Source organism: Mobula birostris, chromosome 21, assembly GCF_030028105.1.
Source record: "Mobula birostris isolate sMobBir1 chromosome 21, sMobBir1.hap1, whole genome shotgun sequence".
Classification (NCBI taxonomy): domain Eukaryota; kingdom Metazoa; phylum Chordata; class Chondrichthyes; order Myliobatiformes; family Myliobatidae; genus Mobula; species Mobula birostris.
Window position 1 is genome coordinate 41,473,693 of NC_092390.1, and position 27,118 is coordinate 41,500,810.

The 27,118-nt window shown below is 38.3% G+C and overlaps 1 protein-coding gene across 8 annotated transcripts in view; it reads left to right on the forward strand.

Moving 5' to 3' along the window:
* Window positions 1-27,118, forward strand: part of cfap46 (cilia and flagella associated protein 46) — a 196,643-nt gene that overhangs the window by 31,843 nt on the left and 137,682 nt on the right. For 7 of the 8 annotated variants that reach the window (XM_072239758.1, XM_072239765.1, XM_072239761.1 and 4 more), the window contains exons 11-19: window positions 736-926; window positions 3,964-4,192; window positions 5,836-5,953; window positions 14,894-15,020; window positions 23,480-23,607; window positions 23,708-23,859; window positions 24,081-24,214; window positions 25,723-25,935; window positions 26,347-26,566. In XM_072239758.1, coding sequence (XP_072095859.1) covers window positions 736-926; window positions 3,964-4,192; window positions 5,836-5,953; window positions 14,894-15,020; window positions 23,480-23,607; window positions 23,708-23,859; window positions 24,081-24,214; window positions 25,723-25,935; window positions 26,347-26,566 — 1,512 coding nt within the window. The remainder of the gene's footprint in view (window positions 1-735; window positions 927-3,963; window positions 4,193-5,835; window positions 5,954-14,893; window positions 15,021-23,479; window positions 23,608-23,707; window positions 23,860-24,080; window positions 24,215-25,722; window positions 25,936-26,346; window positions 26,567-27,118) is intronic. The other variant, XM_072239763.1, reaches the window with a different exon arrangement.

Below are 27,118 nucleotides of genomic sequence, written 5' to 3' on the forward strand. Positions count from 1 at the left end.
GTGAGCAATTTTGGGTCTCATATCTGAAGAAGGATGTGCTGGCCTGGAGAGGGTCCAGGAGAGGTTCACAAGAATGATCCCAGGAATGAAAGGCTTAGGGTATGATGAGTGTTTGATGCCTCTGGGTCTTGCTGGATGGAGTTCAGAAGGATGAGGTAGGGAAGGGTTCTCATTGAAACCCACAAGATACTGGACAGCCTGGATAGAGTGGAAATTTACAAGTTTACAAGTTAACAAATTTCACGACACATGCTGGTGATAATAAACCTGATTCTGATTCTGAAATGGAGAGGATGCTTCTATTTGAGTCTAGGTTCTGAGGACATAGTCTTAGAGTAAAGATTCACTGCCACAGAGCACTGTGCAGGCTGAATTTTTTATTTATTGGGTGTACTTAAGACAGGGATCTATAAGTTCTTGATTGGTAAGGGAATTAAGGGTTAGGAAGGAAGGTGGGAAAATAGGTTTTATATTTTAAAAAATCAGCCATCTTTCAATGGTGGAGCAGACTCAATGGATTGTATAGTCTTATTCTGCGACTGTACCTTGTGGTCTTATGACTTGCATATTGATATTCAGCAAGGAATATAATGAAATTATATGTTATATTTGATTCACAATTACAAGCTTAAGTTTTCATTCTAATATTGTTTGAACACTTGGATTACAAAATAGCTTTGTATATTTTATATGGAATCTTGTTGTTAACCTGATTTTGCTAATTCCTTTTTATAGCATTCCTTGAGAATAATTAAACGAATAGATCAAGTCCTGCAGAATGCTGTTCGTGAGGGAAATGGAGATCTAATTCAGACTGTTTGTGTGACTCAGTGGAATCTTTGTCTACCTTTGCTTGAACCTAATTTGCGAAAGCATGTATACAAACCACTGGTCAATGTGGCAACAGCTCTTAATGATCTTGATAGGTAACTAGAACTTAAAGCTATTTCTCTTTTTTTAAAACATCTGTATCAAATACTGTTTGACCAGGTGAAGTAGTTGCACCCTGCAATGCAGTATTGATGAGAAGGATGAACAGGAGTGAATTGGGTTGGAAACCTTGCCACACATTTAATTACTTGTTTCATATGGAAACGGAGATGTTTTGACAACAGTGATCCTGGCAAAGGTGGAGAATGGAAAAAAAAGGAAGACAAAAGGTTTCAATTTTTCCACAGTTTGTATAGCCATTCAGGGTAGAACATACACACCCATGAAACCCTTGGATACGAAAAATATTGAATATCATCAACCTTTAGATTTACTTTATTAGTTTAATATGTGAAGTTAGCATCAGGCAAAAGGTGATGGTTCCAAATTTCTTGAAGTGTGGAAATTAACAATACATAGTTTCATTACTTAGGTTGCTAATTTTGCTGTTACAAACTTTGGATATTGTTCAACAAATATCCAAATAATTCGGTGTTTCAATTTTTAATTTATAATGCTCTAAGAGTCTTGGAGTCATGCCCCATCATTTGCAACATTTTAGTGAAACAGGATTCTTTCATATAATTCTTGGTGGGCAACTGAATAGATTGAGAATATCGGTCAAATCAGTTCATCAATGTATTTGTTTTCTGCATTACTTTCCACAAAATATGAACATCCTGAAAGTATTTGCATAGCTTATTATTTAAACTAGTATTTTAGCTGTTACTAATTGTTAGAATGGAATGGCATTTCTTCTGAGTCATTGAGAAAAACAGCAAAAGTTAACGGAACTGTCAAGTTAACTGAAAACAATTTTGTTTCCATCTACGTAGGATTTATTCAGTTTCATAATGGATTTTTATATGTGATTTAAAATATTAAAATATGCCATGTTTAAAATACATTCTTCCTTTGTATCTGTTCACCAAAGTTATGGAATTCTGAAGCAATAGGAAAAGGGCCCAACCTTAGCTTACAGAAGAATGAAGGATACTGAAATCGAAACACAGCATGCAGAAAATTTTTATCACGTCAAGCAGCATCCATGGAATGAGAAATATTTAACATTTCATTAGAAACAGGAAAAAACAATGAGTTAATTTTCAGTAGCAGAGAGGGTGGGTGAGTTATGGTTAGAGCAAAGAATATCTTTGATAGGGTGTGTTCAAATAAATGAATGAGAGAAATTACAAGCACCTTATACTTGTTTTTTTTAAATATTATTCATAGCAAAGTGGTGCAATATGCCCAACAGGCTAAACTATATAAATAGAATAAGAGAAAATTGAGCTAAGTGATAATAGGAAGAAATGGCCAGGTCTCTTGTAGACAAAAAGGAAGATGAATAACCTAAAGTGGGACTATTTGATATTGAATCTAGAAGGCTGCAATGTGCTCAGACAGAAGGTGTTTTTACTTATGCTTGTATTAGGCCTCCATGTGGCAGTGGAGGAGATCACAAGCAGGAAGGTCAGAGTGGGAGTGGAATGGTAAATTAATCTGGCAGGTAACCAAGAGCTCAGGACACCCATGTGAACTCTATTAACTGATCACTGAATCAGTGTTTGGGTTTCACAAGTGTAGAGTAAACTACCAACACCAGGTACACTCAGGCAACCCCCAAACTATTGGTTGGGAGAGGGTGTTGCCTTGCTAGAAAATGGTCTATATCACAATTTTTCATAACATGCAGCCATATCATCTGTGCACACATCAAGATTTACTTACTTTCTTCCACTTAAGTTCTGCTTCTGCAAGAGCAAATTATATTCCATATCTCATTGTTCGATAGTGATTATGATACTCTAAGGTGAATTTTCATGACCAAAATGGCTGTAATGTGAGGGTCGCTTGCATACTAGATTGGAAGAAGTGTAAGTGAATTGGTGTCATGAGATGAGGAATTGTAAACTATAGAATCATGAAGGTTTGTGGAAGATCATGAAGACACTGAAAAAAAGTAGAACTAAGTAAAAGGTTATGCTGCTGAAGTATGAACATACTGTAATTAAAGACATTTGGTTGAAAAGGCCTTATATAATGGGTTGTGCATTTTTTTGGAGGTTTTTATTGAATGATGAAGATAATGTCTACTGTGCCTCTAGATAGGTGGAGCCCACGCTGTGATATGGGCAGCAGCTTGTCAGCCATTGGAAGGTGGTAGATCAGGAAAAACCCTAGTGATGACTTCCTCTATGGTAAATAGCAGGAAAACACTTATGCAGTTACCACAGAGAGACATGTTTTGTTTCTTGAAGGACATCATAATTGAAGCATCTCTGAAGTTTGTTGATATCTTTGTCCCTGATATGGATGTTGAGATTGTGGATTAATAGCTGATTGTACATTGCCTGGTTTTGGGATTTCAGTAGTGATACTGTATGCTGCCAAGACTTGGCAAAACGACAATCAATGAATATCAAGTGGAAAATATTTTACTGATTGGAGGCATATCTTCTATGAAGGAAGGTGGTTGTGGTTGTTGGACAGTACTTAGGAACAGCAGTCTTCAATTGCTCCATTGAAGACCTTCATCATAGGCAGTATAATTTAGACCATTTTGGTGGGAGATGGAGTTGACATGCAGCAGCTTGGTACTTTGACACCAAAAGTGCCTGATCACTTCAAAGCTCCCAGAAAGTTCTAGATTGGATTAAGTTATGTGCGTGTTTATGTACAGCCCAGTTTCCTTTTCACATAATAATGTTAAATTGGCCCTGTATTTTAGATATCCAATTTATCTGCAATAATACTCCAAGAAATAATTGGTGACAAATAAAGCTTATAAATGATCTAAATATGCTTTATATTGTCTATAACAATAACATGTATTGATATGTTTATATAAGCTAACAAAGAAATAATGTTAAATACTTTATGACTATCACAGATTATGGATGAATTTTTACTCTCAAATTCCAAATGTGTGGCTACTCACAAGAATGTGTACTTTTCTGTCATTTCCCAATCTTCCTAATTCTAAACTTATTGCATTACAAAAGCATTTAATCTTTCTCAAATGTGTTTTAGTTTGTTGATTCAGCTCCGTTGTCAAGTTCACATAGAAATAGCTCAGATTGAGGAAGATGAAAATAGGATAGAAGTGGCCTTGGAACAACTTAAAAAGGCACTTCAAGTAAGTGATAGAGGGCCTTACAAGACTTACATCAAACAAACAATGCACCGTTTGCAGCTGTACTCATCCGTTTACAAGTTTCCAAAACTGCCAGAAGATCAAGCCATCCTGATCATTGAACAGGTAAAATGTAGAACATGAGCCGAACTCATCATACAAAGCAATTTTCATTAGAGACAGAAAGACCAAAGGTTATCTTCCTTTCCACAAGTCTGAAAAACAAGTCCCAACTAATCCAACTTCTCTTTGTAACTCAGTCCTTTGTAACTCAGTAACTTTGCAAGTTCAGATGCCTGGTTCCCCAAAAGTGGAGTTACAAGTAGACAGGGTAATAAAGAAGGCTTTTGGCAGACTGACCTCCATCATACAGGGCAGTGAGTGTAGACGGTGGGAAGTTATGTTGCAGTTATACAAGACACTGGTGTTCACACTGCTATAGCAACGATGTTATTGAACTGGAAAAAGTGTAGGAAAAAAAGTTACAAGGATCTTGCTAGGACTCGAGGGACTGAGTTATAGAGAGAGGCTGGATTGGCTGGGACTTGTTTTCCTTGGAGCCTAGGCAGCTGAGAGGTGATTTAATAGCAGTGTTTAAAATCATGAGGGGTATAGCAGGGTGAATCTACTTAGTCTTTTTCTGAGAAATGGGATTCAATAACTACAGTGGATAGATTTAAGGTGAGAGAGGAAGGATTTAATAGGAACTTGAGGGGTAACATTTTTACACAGGGGGTGTTACAGATATGGAATGAGCTTCCAGAGGAAGTGCTTGAGGCAGGAACTTTGAAAAGACTGTTGGACAGGTATATGGATAGGGAAAATTTAAAGGGATATGGACCAGATGGACACATGGGATTAGCTTATTTGGGAATATTGGTTGGCATGGACCAGTTGGGCCTTCATAATGTTATGACTTGTTCTTTTGATTTACGGTAAAAGTCTGATAATCTGCTCTCCAATGTTATTGGACATGCCAATGTTTCTGCCTCTGGCTTGCCAGGTGCCAATGTCTGTCTTGTTTTGTGAACATACTGAGGCCCTTGTTCCCATATTCCCTTTGAATTTACTGGGCTCCACTTCTCCCTATTTACAATAATAGTACATATAAAAATGAATTAAAAGTGTTTTGAGATGTCAAGTTGAATAAGATCTAATATATCAGAAATTTGTTTCGCTAGCTCCACCAAAGTTGCAACCTTGATGAATTAACATTTTTTTTCCTATAAGTAACATTTACAATTTGTGATATATTATCTCAAGAAATTTGTAGCTTTACTAAAATAATGTATTTTAACCATGTCAAAAATTACTAAACAGTTCCATAGGAGAGTAACAAATAGGGAAGCTACTTATTATAATTGAGTTTACTTGGAAAACCTATAATTATTTTGGAGCATTAGAAAAATATATCTCATAAATGGGAAAAATACCTATTTTATATGCCAAATGGTATTTTGATGAAAGCAGACTGTTTGTTCTATTGATATATTTGGTCATCATCATAGCTTGTCACACCAGACAGCCAGCCACTCTAGTGTTGTTTGGTTGATGTTGAGCAGGTCAGTGTCAGCGAAATCAGGTGAGAGTGGGCAGTTGTGCAGAACGTGTTCAATGTTCTGCACCCTTTCGCCACACTCACAGGATTCGCTGGTCTTTAAACCCCACTTTACCATATTGTTTTAAAAGGATAAAAGGATATACTGTATTCGCTAATACTATTGTTTCCAAGCAAGTTAACTGAAGAAGATTACTTTCTTGTATTTTAGGTCAAAAGACACAATGACTTGAAATGTGGACAAAACAATCGATCTTTAATGATTAAGGCTGGAGAAGCTCTTGCTCCTAATTTTCAAAAGGTTCTGGATAGTGAAAATAAAGCCAAAAGTGAGTCTGTTATATGGCATTCACTATATGTGTAATTATGGAACATGTGTTCAATGCAGATTTTTTGATATGGAAACAGTAACAGAATTCTGTTTCAGTTTTATCAGTGAAATCAGATAGCAGATTGATTGTCCATATATGCATATCCATGTTCAACCAGAAATTTATTTCTTGTGACCTGGAGCAGGATTTAACTTTTCATAAACTACCAATTGAATTCCTATATTAATATTAATACAATAATCAGCTACAATAACATTGTAACAATATTGGTGTTTGACTATACATGTATATAATTATGTACATAAAAATCTTTCAGTTCTTTTTTTCATCTACAATTCCTTGGAATGATGCAGTAAAGGATAGAATTAATTACACCACTCTTTACTGATGCATTCTAAGGAATTGTAATACTGACACAGATTTTTTTTTCATTGTGTATTGGTAAAGATAAAGATTAGCTGTTTTGTCACATGTAAAACAAAATAACTAGACATATTGTGAAATGAGTCATTTTGTGTCAACGACAAACAATGTTCAAGAATTGCACTGGGCACAGCCCACAAGTGTCACCACGTTTCTGGTGCCAACATAGCACGCCCACAGCTTATTAACCCTAACCTGTACATCTTTGGAATGTGGGAGAAAACCAGAGCACCAGGTAGAAACCCCCATGGTCACAGGGAGAATGTTCGAACTCCTTGCAGACAGCCACAGATATTGTACCCTGATCAGCACTGTAAAGTGATTGCGCTAACTGCTATACTACCGTTAAAGCAAATTCAGCTTTATCTGGAGGAAGCTCATTTTGTTTCACATCATTGGACCTTTATACTAATCACATGCCTCTAGTCTGGAATTGAATCTGAATCTACTGGGAATAGCTAACCACTTGAGACAGGGATTACTCATGTTTTTGAAAATAACACTGAAGCTCTTGGTGGATGAGGTGAAAAGTTGAAGAAATGACCTACCTGTAAGATAGATTGAAAATACTTTGACTTTAAATCCTGTGTAAGGTTAAGATGGTGACAACTGAAGTTGTATCAACTTGAAATGTTAACCACAACTACTGTATGAGTTGTTTCTCAGTTTCCAGCAACTGCAGTTGACTGCTATTCATTTAATTGCTTTGATATTTGCTGAAAGTTAATGTGTGGAAAAAATGTCCAAAGAAAATTGTAAAACAGACTAGGATGTAATTACCTATAAATAGCAGTTGAGATAAGGAAGATTTTTAAAATCATATTTGTCAACAGCCAGCAGTAGATGCTACTGTGAGCGCAGACGTATTCATAATATTTGCAGATTCTTGTTAACTAAGTTAAAAGTACAGTATATATTTGAGTAACCAGTAGGTAAAATTACTAAAATTAAAACCTTATCTTTTAAATATGTTGGTTTTTAAATGGCTCTCTGAACAGTGCGAAAGCTGAGAATTTCTGTCATGAGTCAATGAGCACCCACAGAAAACCCTTGAAATTTGCAACTGGTTCAAGCCAGTATAAGGATGTGAAAAATATTTTACTGTGATGCTGAGCTAATTCATTCATCACTGTTGTAGATGGAATTCATTTGAAGGATGTGTGGTGCCTTCAAGATGTACATGCACAAAAATCATTTCCTGATAGCATGGATCAACTTGGTATAAATCATGTCTGCAGCAATAAAAAACCAATTTACTTCTAAATGCCATATTTAAGATATTTGTACATGAACCATACATAATGTTAAGAGTTATAAATAAACTGCCATCATTTCATTGGTTTATTCTCAGTAGAAGTTGATAGAAGTGTAAGGGAGCTAGTATGGAAACTGAAATGAGCATCCTATGTTTTTGACATTACACTGTGGATCAAGACAGCATAAATCGATATTCCCTATACTGTACCTGGAAAATGCAAAAGTAATGCTCAGAAACTGAGAAGGTGTTTTAATTGCAATCATTTGCTTTTTCTTCAAGGATTCCCCAATAATAATGTTTGTCATTTGTAGAGTGCCGAATCAGGTCTGCTTCTGGATGGGTCCTGCTTTCTGATTCTTGTCCTATTTGGTTCCTCAGTTTCATGCTGACTAATATCATTGCTGCTTACCTTTTGTCCTCCATATGTGGTTGTGTTACGTACTTGGAGCAATGCATGTAATGCATGTATTTTTGCATGTATTTCACATTTTGTGATTTGGACGTGAGGAAACTGATCAATTTTTAATCTGTGTATAGATTGCACAGTACGTAAAGAAAATTTGCTATGTGATTAAGTTTCTGTGTTTTTAGTCAGAAATTATGTATTAGCCAGAGGAAAGAAATTAAAAGATATCAAGTGATTAAATAAGAAATTTGTGAGATATACATTTGGATAGGAGATCAAATTAAATTGTGACATTTTAGGATGTCAAATTAGTTGATTGCTTGCTCTATTTCAATTTAGTGATATGACTGTGACAGTCATCATTAAAATCTGGCAAGATAGTCAGGATAGGGAAATGAATGCACTAAGTCATAAATTCAGTAGGAAGCAATGGGAATGTGGTAAAAGTGGCAGAATAAAATTGATGAGTATGGCTAACACTACTTGTTTGTTAAAACATCATGTGCAGTAAACAGGTAGTGGGAATTATGGTTGAAATGAGAAATAGAAAAGAACTTATGACTGTAGGGAAGTATTGCATATCATCTGTGAAGTGTTAGAATGCATAAATGGTGGGATTAGACAGCCTGTAACAAATTCATTGTGATTTCAATTGCAGGTTTTATAATTGCTGTATTCATTAAAATATCCTGATGGGCATGTCAGATAGGTAATAAGTTTCTTCAATCTGTTGAATATAGTCAACTGCAGCAATATATCATGGAGTCAACAAGAGCAATCTCAAAATAGATCTTGTAATGAATAACAATCTTATCAGTTTAACAGACTATCTTAATAAAGCTAAAATCAACACGTTGTTTTAAAGAAAGAAGTGTGGAACAGCTACTAAATTGCCTTCAATGCATTGCGGCAGAATCACCCAAAGTAAATAGTGCACATCAAAATACATAAAACAACAGAAAATAATTGGGTAGGAACAAAAAAAAACAGAAGATGCAGTAGACTAGCATCATCTACAGGGAGGACAGCAAAGCTCCTGTGCCAAAGACTTAATGGTCTCAATCCCGAAAGTCAACCTTCACTTTGCTTCCACAGTCTGTTTCTTTTGCTTCTAATTCCAGTCTCTGCAGTCTTGGTTGCCTCCTTCCTACCGTTTCAAGTTAGTGTTCTTCTTATCAAAACCTTTGATCTGATGAACGATCATTAATCTGATATCTTAAATTTGTTTCTCTCTCTACAGATACTGGCTGACCAGCCAAGTATTTCCAGCATTTTCCGGTTTTACTTTAGATTATTGAAAATCATTTAAAAGTATTTTAACATGATGCATAAATACTTAGAAATATTAAAGGCACAAGAACTTTTTTTGACAATTAAAGAAATAAAGCATAACATAAAATCAAATAAATATAAACAAGAATGCAAAAAAAACAGATTCATTCAAATGGAGGATAATATACGTACAGTGAAAAGAGCTAAACACATGGATAAAGCAAAGGAAAAATGACTAGCAAGGTATGAGCGATATTAAACAAAAAATTACATTTAGTTGAGGTCAAACAATGTTGAAAGCAGAATTAGAATGTTGTAATTGGAAGGATAAGACTCAGGGTGTCTTACAATGACTAATATTAGAGTCCTGTCTTTGACTGCATCTAATTCCAATTTAGATGACAATCACATTGACATATATATATATATATATATATTTGCTAACAGGTGTAATAAATTAACAGACTTAATGAGTTTGGCAAAAGGCTGTCAGTTCAGCTAAATTAAGAACATCAAATTTCAAACAGGAATAGAGCATTCAGACCATTATGCTTGTAACCCCATTCAACAGAGCCCATGACTCATCTTCTGGCTCAACATCGCTTTCTAGCATTAAGCCCATCTCTCTGTTTGATTGATATATTTTAGGATTTTCAGCAAATGATTAAGACAGCCCTTGGGTAGAGAACTCCAATGATTCATTACCCTTTGTACCAAGAATAGTTTTCCTCACTTCTGCACTGAATCACCAATTTCTTATTTTTAGACTGCTCCGAATTCTGGATTCCCCATCAGAGACACCATCAACCATGATGCTGTCATGATGCCCTCTAGCATTTTTGATGTTTCAATTAGATCTTCTACCAATCTTTTAATCTTAGAAAGTATAGAGCCAGTCTCCTTATTGTATTTTCTGTCAAATTCTCCATCCCAGTAATCAAACTGTTGAGGCTTTACTGCACTCCTTTTATCTTCTTTACGTAGAGAGACCAAATCTGTACAACATATTCCAGATGCAATTTACCAGGGCTACATATTATGGGAGTAAGATATTGTTCCCCTTGTACTACTAAAGTGGATAAATCCCAGGACTTGATGGGATATACTTAATGTTGTTGAGAGAAGTAAGATTTGAGTTTTCTGGGGCTTTCCATCTTTGGGTCCACTCTAACCACAGGTGAGGTCCTGGAGGATTGGCAAATAGCTAATATGGTTCTGTTATTCATGAAAGGAAGTAGGGGTAATCCTGGAAAATATAGATTGGTGAGTCTCATACACTATCAGTGGTAGGAAGGTTACTGGAGAGGATTTTTAGGGATATATTTATTAGCACTTTAAGAACCATGACCTAATATGAGACAGCCTTCTCCCTCTGTCCCTCTGACTATGCCCCTTGCCCATCCTCTGGTTTCCCCCAACCCCCCGTCTTTCTCCCCGGACCTGCTGTCCCATGATCCTCTCATATCCCCTTTGCCAATCACCTGTCCAGCTCTTGGCTCCATCCCTCCCCCTCCTGTCTTCTCCTATCATTTTGGATCTCCCCCTTCCCCTCCCACTTTCAAATCTCTTACTAACTCTTCCTTCAGTTAGTCCTGACGAAGGGTCTCGGCCTGAAACGTCGACTGTATCTCTTCCTAGAGATGCTGCCTGGCCTGCTGCGTTCACCAGCAACTTTGATGTGTGTTGTTGGATGAAAATGTTAATGGGTGGGTTAGTAAGTTTGCAGCTGATACAAAGATTGATGGGGTTTTAGAAAACTTAACAGTTTGCCAAAGGATGTAGATCAATTGCATAAATAGACAGAGTTTAATCTGACCAAATGTGAGATGTTGCACTTTAGGAGACCAAGTGTAATGGGACAGTATACAGTGAATGGCAAGACTAATACTGTTGATGAGCAGAGGGATCTTGGGTTCCAAGTCCATAGCTCCCTGGAAGTGGCTGCACAGGTTGATAGGGTGGTGAAGGAGACACGTGGTATAGAAACGTAGAAGCATAGAAAATAGGTGCAGGAGTAGGCCATTTGGCCCTTCAAGCCTGCACTGCCATTCAGTATGATCATGGCTGATCATCCAACTCAGAACCCTGTACCAGCCTTCCCTCCATACCCCCGATCCCTTTAGCCACAAGGGCCATATCTAACTCCCTCTTAACTATAGCCAGTGAACTGGCCTCAACTGTTTCCTGTGGCAGAGGATTCCACAGATTCACCACTCTCTGTGTGAAGAAGTTTTTCCTAATCTCGGTCCTAAAAGGCTTCCCCTTTATCCTCAAACTGTGACCCCTCGTTCTGGACTTCCCCAACATCGGGAACAATCTTCCTGCATCTAGCCTGTGCAATCCCTTTAGGATTCTATATGTTTCAATAAGATCCCCCCTCAATCTTCTAAATTCCAACGCGTATAAGCCTAGTCGATCCAGTCTTTCCTCATATGAAAGTCCTGCCATCCCAGGAATCAATCAAAATATGCTTGCCTATATTAGCTGAGGCATGTTCCTGTGTTATATGTTCTATGTTCTGTGTTCTAAGTCTTCCAGCAATAAAGGCTGACATGTCATTTGCCTTTTCAATTGCTTGCTATTGCTTGCATGTTAACATTTCATGGTACATGTGCAAGGGCATCCAGATTCCTTTAAACACCAATACTATTCAATCCACCATCGTTTAAAACAGTACTCCGCATTTCTATGTTTTCTACCTGAATGAATTACCTCATATTTTCCTACATTGTATTCTATTTACCACATCCTGTTTATAGATATATTGGATTCTGGTTAATTGGGACACATTGCAGCCAGTACATTTTGGCCAAATCAAGTGGCTGCCCCAAATAGGTGAAGTTTCATGGAAATAGCGAGAAAGGTATAGAAAAAGACAAATTACTGTTTAACTAAGTAACAAATTGTGTATTTACATGAAATATAGGACAAATTGGAACACTATCAATACTGCTACAGTACTATAAAACTGTGTATTAGTTCCTAATAGTTATTGATGGAGGAATTCATCCAGTGTAAGCTGCCGTGTTCTTTTAATTGACTGTAAATGAACAAAATCAGTGCAGTCACCTAGTCAAATAATGGACAGTCATAGATATTGCTTTCGATCTTCATTGTCATTGTAACATTCAAAATGATTGTTGTTACCTTCAAATTCTTCATTGTTCCAAGTAGTGAAATTGTTTCCTTTTCACTCCCGGTTATTTCTGGCATCTCCAAGCCTCAATACTTGAAATCATAATGAGCAAAACTTGAATTGTCTTTCTTCTTATTTCTTTCCAACTAGCAGTGACAAATATCACTGCTTTTTGAACAGAAACACATGTAACTTATGCTATTTAAAAACTGTTTGCTCTAAGCATGGTGTAGTGTCTAACTGCCAAACAAGTGCATACAAGTGACATTAGTTCAGCAACAGTTTCCTGTCCAATTAAGTGGCATGGTGTCCCAAATAAACAAAGGGAATCCCTGTTATTTTCTCAATTAGTTTTTTATTTTTTAAGAGTTTTCCAAATAAGTGGCTGCCCAGATTAACTGATGGCCCAATTAATCCGAATCCATTACAATGTTACTGATAATGTCTTCTTATTTCTTGTTTGATTAATTAATTTAATTTAATTTCTTCCAGTGCTATGATGGTATTGGTACACACAACTTCAAATATGCGGATTAGTTTTTGAATAACTTTTCCTTTTCTTTCAGTTTCTGACATCAGTGATAATATTTTCTTTGTAGTGTTACGTGATTGGCAACAATGAATATATCGAGTCAGGATTTATAAACAAACATTTATTAAACCCCGATAAACAATGAAAAAAAAACAAAAACCCTAACCGGAAGTAAACGGCTATGCGGCCATTCAATAAACCACTACTCAGTACTAGTTCTTAAATCGATAAATGCAAAACCAGTTCTTAAAGCGATAAATTCAAACACAGTTGCTCAAATGGTAAATTTTAAAGTCCAAGAGATTTATATAGTCAATTAGGAGAGACTTCCATGAAGTAATGAATTCCTTGAAGACACAACGTCACTGCCATTCCCAGTCGGATCCTGCCTTGTCCACAGGATTCACAACAACGGAAATAAAATGGTTTTAAAAGCACTGACCTTCCCCCTCTGTAGAATAGATCTTGCACAGCCTTTTCCGCTTCCTTTTTAGCAGAGGCTATCTCATGCAGATCACTCTTTCTTGAACGAATTCAATAATGGTCGATCCTTTCCAAACCCATCGAACGTCTCCTTCAGGGTCCCGTCTTCACTCTCCAATGTTACTGAAAAGATACATTAACAAACCTGGCAGTGATTGGTCAAATGCCGGATCAGACTTCTGTACCTTACATTAGAACATAAAACTCCATTTAAAATCAAAACTGTGTCGTAATGCAAATAAGCAGCGGAGTGGAGTATCGCATTGACATTCTGACTGGAAAACTAACTGCGTCACCAGAAGTCTTCCCTTTTATACCTGTGGTGAACATGTCATCACATGACCTCACATCGGTGGGAAAATTACATCAGATGACCTCCAAAAGATGATTACATCATTCTCACAAGAAAGTCACAAGATCTCCTTGAGGCATGTAACAGTAGAAAAGTTCTTGTCTGTTAGGGATATAAATTGCTTTATGTATGATGATAATTTTTAAATTAAATTTTGAATTATAAAAAATAGTTATACTATAATTCCATAATTTATGTAATCTTAAATTATATTGGATTGGCAAGAACCAATTTAACTTTTCTGATTTTTTCATTGGGACAGATTATCGTCAATGTGGCTTGTCACCAGCACTAACTGCATTTACTATTCTGAGGCTTTTTATGTGCCCAGTGAGTTCAGTCCTACAGGAGGTTATGCTGCTGCAGCTATCCCACAGGTTTGTCAGCAGCAGCAAGCCTCACATGTAGATCTTGTTGCCTGCTGCCAAAGGCCTTTGAACTGTTTCTGATGATCAGAGATGTTTAAAAAAAATAGTTCGAAAGGATATAATAATAATAATGAAAATAATTGAAAGCCATAAAAATAATAAGGTATAAGCAGTGGCTGTGCTACACGTACCTGGCCTAAGTAATGTGATAAAGTGGAGAACAGATAAATTGTAAGTGACTTCAAGCATATTCCCTTCTTTGGTGTTAGCATAAGCTGGCATGGAAGCCAAGAAATTCGAGCTGGGATTTGCTACAGGTCTGCTAGCTAAAAAATAGTACACAAAGGTCTAGTATGGGACATTATTGAGTGTAGTTCACAGGATACCGTGTTTTTTTTACTATAAGCCCATAGATGTACGAAGTCTTTAACTGCCGCCAACACAGCTGGTTTTATAAATATGAAGTTTCAAATGCAGTTTTTTTTTACTGATTTACAATATAAATGTGTGATTACTTCTAGCTAATTTCATCTACTTTTGGTATATTAAATTAATTTAAATAATAAGTAACTAAATTAGTGACAATGCAAAATAGTGTTTAATAGTTTTTAACTCATTACACTGTCAAATCCCCAAGGGATAGTATACAGTTAACTAATGAAGTTCACAGGATCTCTCTACTGATGCTATTGTGTTATACTTTCCAGTTTTTGTAGGCCGTGATAACACAGGCCTAATTGGTTTACTTGCTGCCAAAGTTCAAAATTACATGAATTGTATACAGAAGAGCAAAGGTCACTTGGAAAGACTTGAAGATGCAAATGATAAATTGAGGTAAGTGAAGTAACTCCAGTGCCTGGAAATGGAGATGAGATGAGATGCTATGCACCTTTTATCTTGAAAACTTGCTTGAAAATTAGAGTTACTGACAACAGTTTCATTTCAAAGTTTGAACCAGCTAAGAAAGTTACAAGTGATGATAAATTATAAATACAATATTAAATCCTGACCAAGTGGAAATATTCAGCGCTTGTTTAGTGTTTGATATCAAGAAGTCTTATCGGAGAGCTAAATTTTCTTCTGGTGTTTTCCAAATGAAAGATCAGATTATGTACAATGAGAGGGTATCAAATAGCATTGTCATTATCAAAGTGCTCATATACCAAATTTTTTAAACTGATTTTATTGACATGCAAGGTGCTGTGCACTATGGTGAGGGTAGGGATTTGGGATGGGGGGAGTTAGGGGTACAAAGGACCTAGATGTATCGAAATGTGGGGAGAATGTTCCATAGATGTAACTCAGATAGATTTTCAGCAGGAATTGGAACCATTGAGTTCAAGTGAAGACACCTGGCGGTTCATGGAGGTGGGCAGAAATAGGGTGAGTGATTGGTTTTGAACAAGGATTGGACTGTTGTTTAGGTTGCTGGGTGGGAGATGGGTAAGGGGGAGAATGGCCAGAGGTCACTTAGAGGTGGGTGGTAAGTTTAGCAGTAGGCATAAACTTTCCTTAAAGGGCACCAACCTGAGCAGAGTTCCTGTCTTGTGAGTTGTTCAGCCATGACCTTTTAAATATCAATAAAACAGACCTTGCAAATGCCATTATGGCCTCTTCCATGATGACTGGCCTGCTCGATCCAAGGCTCATGCTTGCTTGGATCAAATCAAGGAAATATTGAGGAATTGTGCATTGGATGGCACCGCCTATTTATAGAATTGGCTGTTTCTAATACTGTACATAAAATGCACAGAGGGCTCAGGGAAAAAAAACCCTGCAGTTTTTATGGAACTCACAATAAATGCATATTTTTAAATTTGCAGTGGATTTTTATTCTTGAAATAATAATATGGTGCACAGTTCAGTTTCCATACTGCAACTTTTCTTGTTTACTATTTTAACTTCTTACCCATTAGTCTATCTAGTGTTCTTATCGTGAAGAAGTAGAGTTATTCTCTAAATGATTATGTTGAAAATATTATTTCCCTTAATCATTCTAATGTCTTTATGAACTTAAGGGCTTTGCATGTTTAAAAGTTGATCTAATGGTGTATAAACTGTTTATTGTATGGAATATTTAGGATATATAATTCAAAAGTTGAAATATTAGTTGCTGCATCAATAGTTGCAATATTTTTTAAATCTAAATTGGGTCCTTAATATTTTGAAAATTATCCAAACTTAGTGGAAAGAACTATATAAATTAAAGAATGTAATTGCTGGATATAAAGCAATAAAATATGAAGTCTTTAAGAGATGAGGCTAACTAAGAGAAATGCTAGAAAGATATTGTTGAGATTTTTGAGTAATGGCAGGATTGGAATTCTCTTGAATAGATCAGATATTTGAGGTAAATTAAGGCGATAGGACAAGAGGGTATTCATTAAAAATGATAAAATATCCTCAGTTAGAGGAGGTTCCTTTTACAGAGAAATGTTAACTCCTAGGAAAACAAATCTGAAGCATATAATGGTTAAATACAAGAGGGCAAAGGGAATCAACAGCCTCTTGTGACAAGAGGTCAAGAAGACATTTTCATACAGATATTAAGCTGCCAACTATATGAGAGCTTGGTGGTTACAGACATGAATTCTTAATATATTTTTCTGAAGTTTTGTATTCACTAGTGGAAATGGTAATTTGTTGGGCAAAAGCTGGTTCACAGTTGCATTGTTTTCTGTGTTTGTTGGCTGAGTCTCAATTATTTCTCTTGCCCTTTTCACATATTCAAAAAACAAGAATTGTCTAAGGCTGGTTTCCTCAAAGCTATTTCAATCTGCTGAAGATGCAGTGGAAACAGTTACTTTACACAACAAGTGAAATTTTAAAACTTTGGGAAGGAAAAGGTTCAAGGAAGTTCCCAGCCCAATGAATATTGATTATTGGCAATTTAAGAAATAAAATCTTATTTTACATACAAGAGAAAATCTGCAGATGCTAGAAATCCAAATGCACAAACAATGCTACAGAAACTCAATAGGTCAGGCAGCACGATGTAAAAGAGTACAGTGTACGTCTCGGGCTGAGATCCTTCATCAGGACTGGAGAAACAAAGATGAGGAGTCAGTGTAAGAAGGTGGGGAGGGGAGGAACAAACACAAGGTGAAAGGTGAAACTAGGAGGGGGGCAGGGGTGAAGTAAAGAGCTAGGAAATCAATTGGTGAAAGAGATAAACGTCTGGAGAAGGGGGAATCTGATAGGAGAGGACAGAAGGGCATGGAAGTAGGGGAAGGGGGAGGAGCACCAGAGGGAAGTGATGGGCAAGTAAGGAGATAAGGTGAGAGTGTGAAAGGGGAATGGGGTGGGGTGCATTACCGGAAGTTTGAGAAATTGATGTTCGTGCCATCAGGTTGGAGGCTGCCTAATGGAATATAAGCTGTTGCTCCTCCAACCTGAGTGTAACCTCATTGCGACAGTAGAGAAGACAATGGACTGACATGTCAGAATAGGAATGGGAAGTGGAATTGAAATGGGTTGCCATTGGGAGATCCCCCTTTTTCTGGTGAACAGAGTTATCGGTGCTTGACAAAGCAGTCTCCCAATCTACGTCGGGTCTCAACGACATACTGGAGGCCCCACCAAGAGCACTGGATATAGTAAATGACCTAAACAGGCCCACAGGTGAAGTGTTGCCTCATATGGAAGGTCTGTTTGGGGCCCTGAATGTTAGTGAGGGAGAAGATGTAGGGGGCAGGTGAGGCACTTGTTCCACTTGCAAGGATAAGTGGCAGGAGGGAGACCAGTGGGAATGGACAAGGGAGTCGCGTAGGGATCAATATCTGCAGGAAGTGGGGGGTGGGAAAAACATGCTTGGTGATAGAAGCCGTTGGAGATGACAGAAGTTCTGGAGAATTATGTGCTGGACATGGAGGCTGGTGGGGTGGTAGATAAGGAGAAGAGGAACCCTATCACTGGTGGGTTGATGGGAGGATGGGCTGAGAGTAGATGTGCACGAAATGGAAGAGGTGCAGTTGAGGGCAGTGTTGATGGTGGAGGAAGGGAAGCCCCTTTCTTTGATGGAGGGCATCTCCTTAGTTCTGGAATGAAAAGCCTCATCCTGAGAGCAAATGCAGCAGAGACAGAGGAATTGAGAGAGGTGGATAGCATTTTTACAAGTAACAGGGAGGAAAGAGGTATAGTCCAGGTCAAGCTCAACATTTCCGACAGCCAGGCCAATAAGGCTCCAAGAGCGGCAGGAAATTTTGGATGGTCTATTTATGTTGTGACACAGGCTTTCACTGGTCCTTTATATTTTAAGGGGTTAATGGGAGTAGGGTTTTCTTATTCTGTCAAAGAATTATCTTTGATGGAGCTGTAGTCTTTGTTACCAATACCACTACTCCTCATTAGCCAGAAAATTTAAAAGGCACTTATGGGAAATTCATAAAGCCTGGGACCTAGCATACATTTTAAGAATTTAAGTGTTGATTTATGAATAATGAGTTGAACTTCATTACATATCAAATAGAATCATACAATACAGAAATGGGAACTTCCAACCCATCTTATTCTGACCATGATGCCTATCTATGTTAATCACATTTGCTGCATTAGGCCTGTATACTTCTTTGCCTTTACTATCTAAATGTCTTTTATAAGTTGTAATTATACCTAGCTCCACCAACTTCTCTGGCAACTCCTTCCAGGCAAACACCAACCTCCGTATGAAAATCTTACTCTTCAGATCTCTTCTAAATGTCACCCTACTCCCCTTAAACCCATGCCATCAAGTTCTGGTCTCCTCTGCCCCAGGATAAAGACTTGATGAAAATTTTGTAGCAATTAAAAGGAACAGCAGAAAAGAAGTTGGATGCAACGAGAGATGTCATCTACTGCTATGGGGAAGAGCAGTTTAGAGTCAATGCAAGGAAGAGTGGAAAAACATCATCGCCTCCAATAAAGTCCAGGAGGCAGCAGGAGATTGAGTTACTGGTTTGAGAAGGGAAACTGCTGAGGAAACAGGGGAAAAAAGTCCTAGGTAGTGAGAGGGAAGGCATCAACTAACTTCAAGCAGACATCAAGAGCCAGCTGACAAAGTTGAGAAGAGCTGAGAATCTAAGGAAGCTGCGCAGAAAAAAAGAACAAATAAGAACACAGTTCTACAAAGACCCTTTTAAGTTCAGTGAAGGTCTCTTCACACTGGAAAAAAAAGTGGAACATTGAGAACATCAAAGCAGGAACTGGAATAGCACCTAGAAAAGATTCACCCCAACTTGAAAAGGCATGAACATATGATCATTCCATCTGACATCCTGCCATTTCAGCCCCCCATTTACCACCTGGATTTTGACCCTCCATAATGGAGAGAAGTGGAGAAGGCAGTCTGACGGGCAAGAATGGCAAGTGCTCCCAGGCCTAATGGAGTACCATATAGGTTTTATAAGAATGCACCGGACGTCTTGCGGTTTCTCTGGATGCTTATGAGGGTAGTGTGGCAGAGGCAAATAATACTCAAATTGTGGTGAAGGGCTGGCAGTATTCTGGTTCCAAAAGAAAATTATGCAGAAAGCATCAGTCAGTTTTGACTAATCTGCCCTCTGAACACTGGGGGGAAAATCTTCACTCTAATAGCACAGAGGCTGGCCAGCTACTTGGAGAAAAACAAGTACATTGACATATCTGTACAGAAAGCAGGAATTCCAGAGTTCTTTGGGTGTTTGGAACATACAAACATGATATGGCACCAGATCCAAGCGGCTAGGAAGGACAAAATAAATCTCTATGTGTTCATCCAGGACCTCACCAAAGCATTTGGCTCAATTCTCCATGCACTCCTCTGGGAAGCATTTGAACTTCTGCCGGATACCAGGCCCCATCACAATGCGAGGGAAGTTGTGCTTTCAAGACCTTCAGACCTTCACAACAGCTGATTTTACCACAACCTGGCAGAGACTGGATGTAAGCATTATGGCAGGTTGCACTTTATCACCCCTAGCCTTCACAGTGGCCATGGAGGTCATTATCAGGGCTTCATGATAGGTGGTAGGTGGTGATAGTGCGCATGCGCCGGTCGTGCATGCAGCCTGTTACAGCCGTTCCGATCGGATTCTTACCTTTTTCTTCTTACTTTTTAACTTACGTTATTTTTTGTATTTTTTTTTCACGGTAACATGTCGAAGCTGCACCCTCTCTAACATGCTGGTAGAGAGAGTTTTATTTGGGTTTTTAGCGCTGGAAATAGTTACATCTCGACACATCTCATTAGCGGGACAGAAGCATGGTCGCATTGTTTATTCCAGGGACCAGCTGCTTGCGCTAATGCTGGCTGGTTTAGCGAGCAGAGCGGCGGACACCCCTGCTAAAATCTGGAGGAAAACACACACAGGATGCAGAGGGGATCACAAAGTCGGGGAAAGAAAACCGGGTCGAGACAATAGAGAATTATGGAGAAGAGGAGTTCGGTGGGTAATAAAATGGACGAGTTCACGGCGCTAGCCAGGTGTCAGAGAACATTTCGGGAGTGCAGTGTTATGTGTTTCACTGGAACGGGTCTGCACGAGGACATACCTGATCAAAACTTCTCCACGGACAGCTTCCAGACCGTTCCGGCTGACTGGAAGTGCACTGAGAGCGGTAAGCGTAAAGGAGTTGGGTGCTTACTGTTCTGGTTAACAACAGATGGTGCAATCTGGGTCATATTACGATCGAGGAACGTGTTTGTAGACTGGATATTGAACTTTTTACTGTTGAACTTCGGCCACATTCCACTGAGATTCAACACTGGGCGGCACAGGAGGTCGTTCCTGCCTGTGGCCATCGAACTTGCAGCTCCTCCCGTGGAGGGTCAGACACCCTGAGCCAATAGACTGGTCCTGGACTTTTTTCCATCTGGCATAGTTTTCATCTTGTTGTTTGATTGTTTCTGATTTTTGTATTGCTATATTTATGCTCTATTCTTGGTTGGTGCGGCTGTAACAAAACCCAATTTCCCTCGGGATCAATAAAGTATATCTATCTATCTATCTATCTATCTAAAGAACAAGTGCTGGACTTCGTCTTACCCCTATTAGGGTGTACATTGACAATATAACAACACTAACCACGAGTGGAGTATGGACCTAGCGATTACTTGGAAAGCTGCAGGAAAACATCAAGAGGGCCAGAATGAAAATCAAACCCATTACGTCATGAAGCATCTCCATAGTCAAGGAAGTGCTGAAAGACATAAAGCTCTTCATTGGTGATGACCCAATTCCAACAGTGTCTGAACAGCCCGTCAAAAGCGTGGGTAGATGGTACAACACCAGCCTTGCAGACAAAGAGCAGGTGCAGCAACGAAAGCAACACATCACCAATGGCCTGTATAACTTTGACAAGACCATGCTGCCTGGAAAACTAAAACTCTGGTGCTTATAATTTGGCCACCTAACCCCTATGATGTGGCCACTCACTGTGTATGAGGTCCCACTAACAACTGTGAAGAAGCTTGAATGAATCATTGTGTTGTTCGTAAAGAAATGGCTCTGTGTCCCATGGTGTCTTAGTAACAATAGTCTCTATGGTAAAGGAGTCCTTGAACTACCTTTCACTGGCACTACAGAGGAATTCAAGTGTTCTAAGTTATGTCTGCAGATGACACTCAAAGACTCTTGTGACAAGACTATCAGTAATGCTGCACGGACTTTATCAGCTGGGCAGAAATGGACTCCAGCTGATGCGATGCAGCAAGCAACAGCGGCCCTTAGCCATAGAGACATTGTGGGGCAAGTCCAACAGGACTGGGTTGGCTTTGGTCTGGCAGCAAGTGGACCCACCTGGCACAAGGCCACAATTCCAGAGCAGAAGAAGATGGTTGTCGAGGAAATGTGGTGACAAGAAGAGTCAGAAGGAAGTGCAAAGCTGTCTCCCTGGCTAAGCAGGGGCAATGGATACGGTGGGGGAGCACTGCGAGGAGGAAAATCAGTTGGAAGGACATATGAGAGATGGAAACAGACGGACTTAGCTTTCTCATCAGAGCTACATGTGATGTGCTTCCCTCACAGAAAAATCTCTTCTGGTGGTTCGGTGAGGACCCAACTTGTTCCCTGTCCCCGATTCCAGCAACCCTCAAGCATATCCTAGCAAGCTGCAAAACCAGCCTCACACAAGGTAGACACATGTGGCATCAGAGCCAGGTCTTGAAGAGTCTGGCAGTGGCAATTGAGACCAAGAGGATAGCAACCAACTCTTTGCCCCTAGAACAACTAACACTCTGACACCAGCAGCATTCATCCAGGAGGGAGGGAAAAGATCAACAAATCTCCCTTCTAAGCTTGTGAAGGCAAACATACCAAGTGCCTTCTAAACTACCCCATCACTTGTGTCACCATTTTCAAGGAACTATGGACTTGTACCCCAAAATCTCTCTTTTGCCAATGGGTCCCCACACTTTTATTGTCCTACTGGAATTTGACTTCTCAAAGTGTATAGTTCCACGAATTCTTGTACCATCAGTAGACTTACTAATCAGGTCACATGCATTCTCATCCATATCATTTAAGTATATTGCAAGCGACAAAGGTACAGCACCAATCTCTTCAGTTCACAGCTTGTGATACTCTTCCAGTCAGAAACAACATCCATTGACCATTACTCTCTGCCTCCCATCATCAAGCCAACTTTGGATTCTGTTTACTAACATGCGGCAGTTCCTTGTGCCTTAACCGTCCGCATAAGTCTACTATGTGAGATCTTGTCAAAGGCCTACTAAAGCCCAAGTAAACCATGACTACCACTCTGCCTTTGTCAATTTTCTTAGTTCCTCTTCAAAATATATAGTCAGATTTGAGATCCATGACCTTCCCTAAAAAAAATAGTAGGCTTCTCCTGATCAGTCTCTGCCTTTCCAAGTGAAAGCTAAAAATCAGTTAAACAATTTTTGGAAAAATCTTTGTTGCAAAATCGATAATTTGCATGAAGTTCCAAGGACTTTCTTTAAGAACTTTGTTACAGTGTTCATAGAAAACTAGATGCCAGATTGTATTAGTGTAGGCAAGAGAAGAAAGAACTACATTCAACAGCACTTTTCCATCTTTTTCATGATATCTCTTTATAATTAGTGCAGTATTTTTCTGAGATACAGCTGCTGCTGCAATGTTGGAAATATAGTAGGCAATATATGCATTATTAAATATTATCAATCAGGAAAATGTTAATAACCTGATCACCAGAAATTGTGATTGAAGTGTGTATGTTGCCTAGAACATTGAATGTAACAGATTTTTTAAAAATTACACCATAGAATCTTTTACATATACATGGGAAACCAGACAGAGCATTGGTTTAATATACATAATATTTTGTTGTGCTTATAGGGTGGGAATTTGGACTGATTTGGTTAAAGTTGCTCGTAAGCAAGAAGTTTGGGATGTTTGCCGTGTTGCTTGTCAATTTTGCCTGCTGTATGATGATGGACGATGGAAACTAGAAAAAAGTGAGGAAGGTAAGATCAAAGAAATGGTTGTATTATTTTTTAAAAAGCTCATAGTTCATCTGCATACTTTGGAAAATGTATCATGTGTGCCATTTTTGATTTATTTTAGGTGTTAATGCAGCAAGTATTAATGTTCCTGATGCTCAATTCGATAATAATCCTAAGATCTCATCATTGTTGTTACATTCATCAGGCAAAACATTTTATTCTAGTGTTGATGTAATCAGACTACTTGCTGACATACACTTCATTAAAGGAGAGGTAGGTAGTTCATTAATACATTGGTTTAAATTATCATCAATGTCAATAGTTCCTTTCCCTCCACAAATGCTGCTGAACTCATTGAATTCCTCTAGAAGATTGTTGTTTTAGATTTCACCATCTGCTGTCTTGTGTCTCTCCAAAAATAATAAATTTGCTTAGTAACATTTATTTCTTTAATTATAGAGTTAAAGGTTTATTATTATATCTTCCTTGTTCAGGCAACAATTCAGTTGTTAAGATCAGAGGGTGCAGAGTTCAACAACAAGGCAGTTTTCCCAAGAGACAAACAAACTCATTCTCCAGGATTTGTAGCCAAAAATTTAGAGGAATCTCCGGAATGGATTACTTACAGGTATTTCAATTTTATGTCTTTATCACTGTTTTCCTTTTTTCAAATAACTTCTCATGCATAATATGAAATAAACTTAAAGAAGATATAATTTACCATTTATTCTTAAAAGCAATAAATGTGTTAACAGTCTGAAGATCTTAAGTCTTACAAAACCATGATGTAAGAGTTAGACATAAAGATCCAGTATTAACGTGTTAATGTGGAAATGGTGAGGGAAATGATATGTGGATTCTAGTTCGCCGTTTTGAGGTTGTGAAGTTAAACAGCAGGACCTGATTAAATGTTTGAACTGATAACATTTAAGAACTATAAGAGTGCTAATTGCTGGAATCAGAATGGTGAATTTCCTGCTCCTCCTGGACCGCAGTCATTGCCGGAAAACCATTCATCTTTTTTTTGCAGCATTTGCAACCTTCCTTTCACTACCAATTTCACCAAAGTTCCTGCTAAGGATGGGAACAATTGAATCTCAGATGGTGACTGAGGGTTTTAGAAAGCCTATACCTTCTATTATGCAATTTCTATTTATCTGTTGACTGCTCGTAGAGTCATGGGGAACTACAGCACAAGAAAGGCCCTTCGGCCCATATAATCCATGCCAAACTGTTACCTTGCCTAGTCGCATCAACAGGGACCTGGATCGAAACCCACCATACCTGTCCCAATGGAGACATAGAGAGCTACAGCACAGACACAGCTGCAGTTCTTAAATATTTGGAATGCCGAAGAGACAGGAGTAAGATTGTGGCGCAGAAAGTGGAACAAAGTATGAGGTGCATTCTTCTGTTATTTGCATCCCATACATCAGAATCATTTTTGGTTGTGATATCATTGGGTGAATTTCATCTCAATATGCATCATCTATACTGTTTTTCCCTACTCCTCGGAAGACATCAGCAACAGAGTAAGATCCAGCATTGACTGCACAAAATATTGACAGATCCTAACCCCCCCCGCCCCACCGTTTGGTTAGTTCTTACTCTTTTTCAAATTTCTTATAATTTTTATAACAATATATTTCTTATTGTAATTTGTAGTATTTTTGATGTATTGCACTGTAGTGCCACCACAAAACAACAAATTTCTTGACATATGTCAGTGAGGTTAAACCTGATTTTGATTCTGATTGTCAACATTAAGGACACAGAATAGCTTTGAGCAATGATGACCAGTTCTAACTGAAGCAAATCACTTTACATTGATCTTTTGCCTGTGAACTTAGATGAAAGAATACTTTAATTGCACCAATGAATTTGATGTTCAAAGTTCAAACTACTGCCTGCATTCCACTGAAAAAGCATATAAATCTGCATTGTAATTCATACACCTGTTTTTGGAGGGCTTTTGAACTTCGTTTCAACTGTGGCAACAGATAGTTCATAGCACTTAATACAGGTACAAAGTTCCAGCAACAATGTAAAATCTGTACAATCTATATCTATATGTTATTGCTGATATGGAGGTACAACATAATATTCTATCCTTAATATTTATGTATTTATTTTCAGAAACTGGATAGACTATCTATCCAATTCTGCCACACAAAGCTTTCTACGAGCTGCAGAACTGGGTATGCAATTAAATGAAGCAATCATTGTATGCAATGCTGCAGTCTATATCTGGAATTATAATCACCACCTGTTAGTTGCTGGGAGATATAAGAAACTTGTGAAACCATTTCAGGCACTTCTTGATGCATTGAAGAAGACAGGACACTGTGGGTAAGTTTGTGTGTCCAGTGATAGAGTGGAAAAGGGCAATTTTCCTCTCTCACCAGCGTAGCATGTATCGGCAGTATGGAACAATGCCATAAAAAACTAAACTTTCTCTCAGGTTTAATGTTACTAAAGGAAAAGTTACATGCCCACATATATGGTATTTTGAAAAATAGTCATGAAAAATAAAACAAGGAAACGTGTACACATTATGAGCCTTAAAGACACCGCCAGCATTAAGTATAAAAGGCAGAATTAACACTAATGTGAATGCAGAACAATTATTTTGAGGGTGTTCAATAAGGAGCATTACCTGAAACATCAGCAGAAATATTGATATATATGCTAATGCCGTTTGTTATATTTTATACAAGTCAATAAAGGATGTGACACGAAATTGTTTTTGTTATTCAATAGGCAAACTGTGCTTTTAGTAATGCTATGCAATGGTCTATGTCAAGGATTGATTCAACCTTGGATACCCAGCCCAATTAGCACTGAAAAAAGTGAATCTGACAAGGGTTCTCCGCTTCCTGATAAGAAAAAGCCACCTGCAAAAAAACTTGACAAAACGAACATTCTGCGGGTTTTGTCTGTTGATCCTGCAGGTATCCCTCACTTAAATGAAGCTCTCCAGGTATGGGATTTCACCAAATATTTTTACAGGCTATGCTGTTGTTCTGAGTGCATTCCTTAAACTCCAGCTATCAGAAAATTTCATTATAATATGTTTTCCTGTAGAAATTTACTGTAGTTTGTGAGACATAGTTTACATATATCTCTGGTTTAAGATGACGCTATTGAAGGTGGACAATAGCTTACTGGTGGTCTTCAAAGCAAGAAACTTGTCTAAATGCTCGATTAATAACACTCTTTATATGGAAAATAGTGGTAAATGATCACAGCAAACAGTGAAGAGACGAGTGAAGTTGAGGCTGATCTGACGGTCAAGGCTTGTGGGTGCGAGACAGAGTTGGAGTGAGGTTGAGGGATGTTCCAGGAGAAGTTGAAGTTTGAGTCAGAGTCAGAAACGAAGTTAGAGTGAGTGGACTGGGGAAAAGTTATAGCAGAGTTGTTTCGAAGCCTATCCACCTAAACCGGGAGCGAGGTTGATTCCATCCAAGCGCCAGGCCGATTTGGAAAGGTTGAGTATGGGCCAGAAGCAGCCCAGAGCATAACTCTGTTGCAG